This window comes from Mya arenaria, chromosome 9, assembly GCF_026914265.1.
Source record: "Mya arenaria isolate MELC-2E11 chromosome 9, ASM2691426v1".
NCBI classification, from domain to species: Eukaryota; Metazoa; Mollusca; class Bivalvia; order Myida; family Myidae; genus Mya; species Mya arenaria.
Window position 1 is genome coordinate 63,673,567 of NC_069130.1, and position 7,182 is coordinate 63,680,748.

Sequence of the window (7,182 nt, forward strand, 5' to 3'; positions counted from 1 at the left end):
GTAGTAGTCGAATAAACTTGTATTTAATAGGAAAATTGAGCATCCGGTCATTCGTCTCACGTGATTATATTCGGTATACATAGTGAAGTCATCTGATTAGCAATTTTAGCGTACGATCGGATTTTCGAATCCTTCATTCTTGGTTGCAATGAGGTTAATTTTGAAACAAAACTTTTGACTTGAAATATTATGTAAGGCTTTTTTATATTTAAAAAAAATGTTTTCATTTTTAATTCTGACACTCGCTTGTATTCAATTGAAAATCTTGATCGCACGACATTTCGTCTTACGCTTGTTCATAAAAAGAGCCCAGTAAAGGTAGCTACAAAGATCAATGAATTCATACCCGTCCTCATTTGCATGGACATTGACCGGGTAATAATTATGTCACTAAAATTCGTGCATTTTGTTTACGTCATTAACACATGTCCATTCTAGGTTTATAAGTGTTTGTTTTGGCATACTGTTTTTAAAACTGATCCGTTTTTCTTTGCAGCTGAATATTTACTGTTAGTTTGGCATACTTTTGTTGTTTTTTAAACTGATTCGGTTTTCTTTGCAGCTAAATATTCAGCCATAGCGTATTATGCCGAAACATGGACGCAGCCCACCTAGAGAATAAACCCATATGTTGAAGTGTTAACAGTTTCTTAAGAGAACAAATATATAGCCATTCATTCATTAACATTAATAGACTACTTATTTCTGTTCCAGACTTTTCCGGATAATCCAGAATTGACATGTCACAATCCAAACCCCAACCCCACCTCCCCATGTAGCTTTGTGAGCAAAGCAAATATATTTGTTATACCAAATGAAACTGATTTATTGCAGCTCTCTTGACATTCTTCAGACTTTATCCATTTGTGTTTTATTAAGAAAGGAAAAACACACTCAATGGCAGTGAACACAGTATACTAGATATTCCAAATATAGCAATTTATTGACACCCCGCTGGCATCCTTTCAGACCGAGAAAACGAACAGGAAGTCGACTCTCCTTATTTGTGTTTCTGTAAAAGAAAATAGACACGCGAACGACTGGTTAATGTAAATGTAACAGATTTATTACAAACCCCTCGACATATTTTCAGACTGGCAGAAGGCAGTGATTGGATTGATGATATTTTCTGCCGTGTTCGGATTTATTGCCGCCATGTTGGCCATATGCGGTGTGTGTACGTCACCTTTACCAAAGAAAATCTACTACTTCCACTCGGCTGGGGAGATATTTGTCGTCTGTGGTAAGACAGCTACTTTCTGATTTTGTGATCTTATCAAGAGCACTTCATAAAATAAAGTGATAACGTTTCCTTCCTCTGGCTTTATAAATGTCTTAGTTTCAGACGTTCTTATCGTCGGCACACAACGCCGAGTACATTTTTAATGCTGCTGTTACTTAATATTTCCTGAAATTAATATTCTTGGAAAAATAATTTATGATTGCACAGTCTGGATTTTAGAAAATGTAACCATTCTTATTTCGACTATGTTTTGTTCCACCCCTCGTCTGAGTTTATTTTTCCGTTATTTTCATTGTACTGTTGTTGCTCTATACATCCAGTGTTCCTTTGTATTTCCAGCTATGAGTTCAACCATTGCCTTAATCGTGTACGCGGTAGCAATATCTACAGACGAAACAATACAATCTCACACGTACGGGAGTGGATACGGGTTGGGATGGGGTGGTACGGCCTTTTTCTTTGCCGCCTCGTTTTGTATGAGTTTGGACGAACTAGTGCGCGAATCTGCTCAAAATAAGTGTTGTAGATATATTTTCTGGCGTTCTAGAAACAATGACGATGATAATTCGCATCCTGTATGATGAACAGCTTCTGTGTGCGTTTGTGAATTGCTTGTGTGTCAATGGGGCTCGTACTGGTCTTATTGCGTCATCGGAACTTATTTCGTCCAAAAATGACGTCATGGAGATACAATCACGTGGACTGATTCCCTAGTGTACTCCAAATTAAGGAGATGAGAGTATTTTGTGTTTGACATTGTGAAGGATAGAGACATTTTATATGATGTCAAAATCACAATTAATATGATGATGATGTATTCATTTGTGCATTTCATTTTTTTTTTCGCTTGATGTCACTCTCAAAACTTGCACATTCCAAAACTATCATTGTAAATACACTTGCAAACAATTTTCATGTTTGAATTTTAATCACTTAAATTGCACAGCATTGTAAGAGCAGTACGTAAATGATATCAAAAGACATTGAAAAAATACGCTGGCATGAGTAGAAGAATATGGCCTGATACATTTGCATCATATAATTTAAAAATTACAAGTTTTTAAATGAAGCTATGGATTCACAAATTTGTAGCTTGTAGCCATGATAATTTAAATCTGTGTTAAGAACATAACTCTCAAAATTGTTATTTATTTTACTAATTATCTTTCTTTGAATCGCATTATAAGTATTTGAAAAATTGAATCTTAACTCTCGCTCAATCTGTAATTTTATATCATTGAATTTTGCATGGTCTTATCCCATTCATTCTGTCGCGTATTGGGAAATTATACGATATATTTAACTTGCTCACATGTGATTTTATACACGTATTCACGGCGCTCATTATTTAGTTTAGCATTATTACTACGATCTTCATAATATTAAGAGGTTGCGGAACGCGGTTCGCCTGTGTGTACGAGTGGACTACTTTTTTCAGTGTTACCCTGTGTCCCAACCTTTTTTTTCAATAATTGTGTGTAATGTGAAATGAAATATATAGAGGATATTTGTTGATTTCAATGTTAGCACGAGTTTTATAATATTTCATGACGAGTGTCATAGAAAAACATATTTTCACAAGCGAAATATTAAAACCACGGGTGAAAATATAATGGTTCTATGACCGCGAGTCTTACACAGAAATCAACAAATTTTCTTTTTCTTATATGCTTATTTTCGAAGTTTTATTGTTATTTTTATTTATTTTTTCTAAATATCCTTTTTTAAAAGAATGTGTCCTACGCCATTAACTGTGGGACGCTCCTCATGCAAAGTTTAGATAGCTGGTGACCTAGTTGTCATTTCTTTTTCCGATTCATGAAGAAACAGTTTTTAAACTTTCTTTTTATAGCTTATTGTTTAATTGAGAATTAGTGCGAACATTTCATAAACAGTCATCAACGAAATATTGTTAATGCATCAAAAATAATAACAGTTAATTCACGAACTGATTTTAATTGAACAGGGCATGAATAAATGACCAAACAACACTGTTCGCCTTTCACTGAAGAAAATGGACCGCGTACGGAAAATAAATGTGAATTAACATTGGCTTTTAAATAGTTCTCCAATATTAATAGTTTATTTCATGAGAATGATTGTTAGTTTCAGTGTAAGATGGTTATATATTTCATCGAGTGAGCACGAGAATTTATATTTCACGATAGCGTAGCCAAGATTAAAATATTCACTTTCGGTGTTCATGAGGTGAAATATTTTGCTATCTTACACTGAAACAAACATTTTTTTTTATTATATGCCTAAAACTGGAATTGAAAGTCATTTGATATCACTTTTTTAGAAACACGCGCCAATCAATTTAAATGCGCTCGTAACGTCATTTCGAAAATAACGTTGTTTTAATTGTGTCCCAGCCCTGTGCGCGCTATCGTTTGATTTAGAGACCGAGAGCGGGCTTAAATTCCCAAACAGTTCAAGATGTCAAAATTGATATTTTCACCGTTTGAAACAGTGAAATATCAATTTTATTTCACAGGTAATCTCTTTAAACCACCGGCAAGTATATAATGAACATGAGTATTCAACCACCCCTCACTGTCAGAGAGAGAATCCCACGCCTGGTTGTTGACACATTTTCAGACGTTGGTGGAGAAAAAATAATAGTTAATTGTTGTGTGTTTTATGGAAAGTTCGTACTACAAAGTCAAACAGTTTAAAAGATATTTGATACATGATACAACATCGAATATTTGTTCGAGCAATTGTTTTCGTCTGTAATTTGATTTGTACGTAAATCAATGTTTGAACATGCAGCTTCAAGCTTAAGAAAACGCTTATAGAACAGGACTACCATTTTTTCTTATAAGCTGTAGGTTATGCTCTTTTCCGAAAATATATTCAACCTTTTTGGTTTTGATCAATCTGGACTTGATTTTAAAAGAAGTTGATATTTTCACTCCTATTTTGTAGTGAATATATCAATTTGATTCACTGATAAAACTCCATATTTTGTCGAAAAGCATGAAGGAAATATTTTTCCATTTTATGTAAGATTGTGCAATAATAACTTGAACTAACAGTATTGTTTTCTTGACTGGCTTTCAGCAAAGCGATGTTTTTTCCCCGTTTGGCCTGTTATAACTACTGTTAAAATTGTTTATCTTCTTTTTTGCAATTCACATTAATAAATGAAACCCGATTATTGTACCATTTTTGTCTTAAAGATAAAATATACGATTGACCATCTTCATAACTAGACCCTTGGTTTTGTCTCTAGATACCGCCCCTTTGTCTCTAGATACCGAACCTTGGTTGTATCTCTAGATACCAACCCTTGGTTGTATCTTTAGATACCAACCCTTGGATGTATCTTTAGAAACTCGACCCTTGGTTGTGTCTCTAGATGCCGCCCCTTTGCCTCTAGATACCGACCATAGGTTGTATCTCTAGATACCGATCCTGGGCTGTGTCTCTAGATACCGACCCTTGGTTTTGTCTCTTGATATCTTGATATCGACCCTTGGTTGTGTCTCTAGATATCGACCCTTGGTTGTATCTCTAGATACCGATCCTGGGCTGTGTCTCTAGATACCGACCCTTGGTTTTGTCTCTTGATATCGACCCTTGGTTGTGTCTCTAGATATCGACCCTTGGTTGTGTCTCTAGATATCGACCCTTGGTTGTGTCTCTAGATGTCGACCCTGGGTTGTGTCTCAAGATATCGACCCTTGGTTGTGTCTCTAGATATCGACCCTTGGTTTTGTCTCTAGATATCGACCCTTGGTTGTGTCTCTAGATATCGACCCTTGGTTGTGTCTCTAGATGTCGACCCTGGGTTGTGTCTCAAGATATCGACACTTGGTTGTGTCTCTAGATATCGACCCTTGGTTGTGTGACAAGATATCGACCCAGAGTTTCATTATTTTGCTAAATATTTATGTGAAATGAACTTATTAGCCACCTTTGAAAATGACAACAAAGTCGAGGAGCTAAAAACAGAAACAATTCATTCGCTTTTGTGACATTTATACAGCTATAAGATAATTGACATTACTACTTTAATCCGTTATTGTAACGGCTCCCAGATTCATAAAGATGCAAATAGCCCCCAATGTAAAAAGTCGATAACTAATGTCTCATTTTCTCACTGACCTTTTGTTCTTGATGACAGAGACTGCATGTTGTTAGTCTCTCCTTTTGTACCTTTTCTCTGTTTCATCTATGTGTCCTTACCAAAAGGGACTCGCTCATGGTTTTGCACCAATATTTCCCGGTAATGCATCTGGAAATACTAATAAAATAATACGTTTACTCTTTGATACCGAAATTGCAGAAAAATACGATTAAAGTACATCCAAACAATCTGGTTGTAGTGGGGACGAGCCCACGCCCGTACAGTCAAGATATTTTTTTTCGAAAATCTATATTGTATCAACTTGCTTATATGGACTCAAACTAAGCTTTTGGATGTTTAAACCTTTATTGAAAATATTGGTAGCATCACGCGATAATGTAAATCAACCAATCACGCTACAACCTTCTGTTGAATCGCGTCATTTGGAACTCCCCGGTCATTTTCCATCGAAAACTACCTCGGTGTGTATATGGACGGTGTGCAATGTCAGAAATCTGAACATTTAACTACGCTTCAAGTAGGCAGCGTAGTAATTTCAGTTAAGCAGTTTAACTTAATGAAGGTACTGTTGAGAATCTTAATTATTTATTCAATAATACAGTTCACTGACAATCATATTAAATTAAGTTATGTAAACAACCCGTTAAAACACTATCAATTATTACTATTATTCAAAATTTACGATCTATTTCTACTAATGCACCGGCATACATCCAAGGATAGGGTTTTTGGATGGAGGAGCCGAGGAGTTCCGAATGGAATCGCTTTAGTAACGCATTTTAAAGTGCATTTGACAAATCATGAGCGAGTCCCTCAAATGAGTTTTTACTCAAAGATTGTTTTAGAGTACCGTTACTACTTACCTTATGTGGGCAAAATTATAGAGTATAGAGTATACGGTTATATGTTTCATAAACATGAACAAGGTTTGCTTTACTCATGTAATTTTAAAACCCACAAAATGTACATGATCTTTCAAATTTTACATATTATTTTAGTGTATTGGAAACAAATATGGTTGTTTAAACTATTAATTAGTTTGTTGTTTTTTTTTGTTTTTTTTTCTTCTTTTGCAAATATAAAAATGATGACAATCTCCACAGAGTTCCGGGTTGTTTTTTACTTCTCCATTTCTGTAAGCTACTAACATTCTTTATGAATTTCCCCCAAATATATGGAAGATAAAGGTATGAAAAGACACAAAGGCATGTAAGAGGTGGGATATTTAAGTGGGAGACATAAACAACTTTTGAGTGGTGGGAGAGCAAATGGGAAAAATAAGAGGAGGGGTTGTGATAGGAGTGATAATGTGAGAAATTAGAGGAAATGGACACTCAAGTGGGAGACATAAGAAAACAGATAAGAAGGGAGAACAGCGAGTCAATGGGAGGTGATATAAATGGTTAAAAAAATGTGGGATGCATAAGTGGCGGATGCGTAGTCAAGTGGTAACACACTTGACTGTTAATCGCAGATTCGATTCCCCGCAGCACCACATTACAAACTATTAATCAACATTAAATGGCGGTCCTGTGTGACTCTTACTTGAATTTCACTCTGTCTGTGCACAATGCTTCAATCACCTACGACTAACAATCTTATCGGAGCACTCGCCGAATAAGCCTTGCTCGAATGCGAGTATAAATAAACGTACATACACACACTGGAAGGCATGTGAGGAGGTAAGGGGCAAGAGAGTAAATGGGGAAATTAATGGAGGGAAAAGGCAATTGAATAAACAGTTGATATGAATGGTGGCACAAAAAGTAGGAAACATAAAATGGGAAAGGGGTGTGGGAGAAAATAAGGGAAATAAAGGGTTGGGGACATTAAAGGGGGAAGT

General features: G+C 35.6%; 1 protein-coding gene across 2 annotated transcripts in view; it reads left to right on the plus strand.

Moving 5' to 3' along the window:
• LOC128202671 (uncharacterized) overlaps positions 1-6,437 on the plus strand; it is a 73,406-nt gene extending 66,969 nt beyond the window's left edge. For both annotated transcript variants that reach the window (XM_052903712.1, XM_052903713.1), the window contains exons 4-5: positions 1,094-1,243; positions 1,583-6,437. In XM_052903712.1, the coding sequence (XP_052759672.1) occupies positions 1,094-1,243; positions 1,583-1,824 (392 nt within the window). In that variant the 3' untranslated portion in view covers positions 1,825-6,437. The remainder of the gene's footprint in view (positions 1-1,093; positions 1,244-1,582) is intronic.
• Positions 6,438-7,182: the final 745 nt, after the last annotated feature.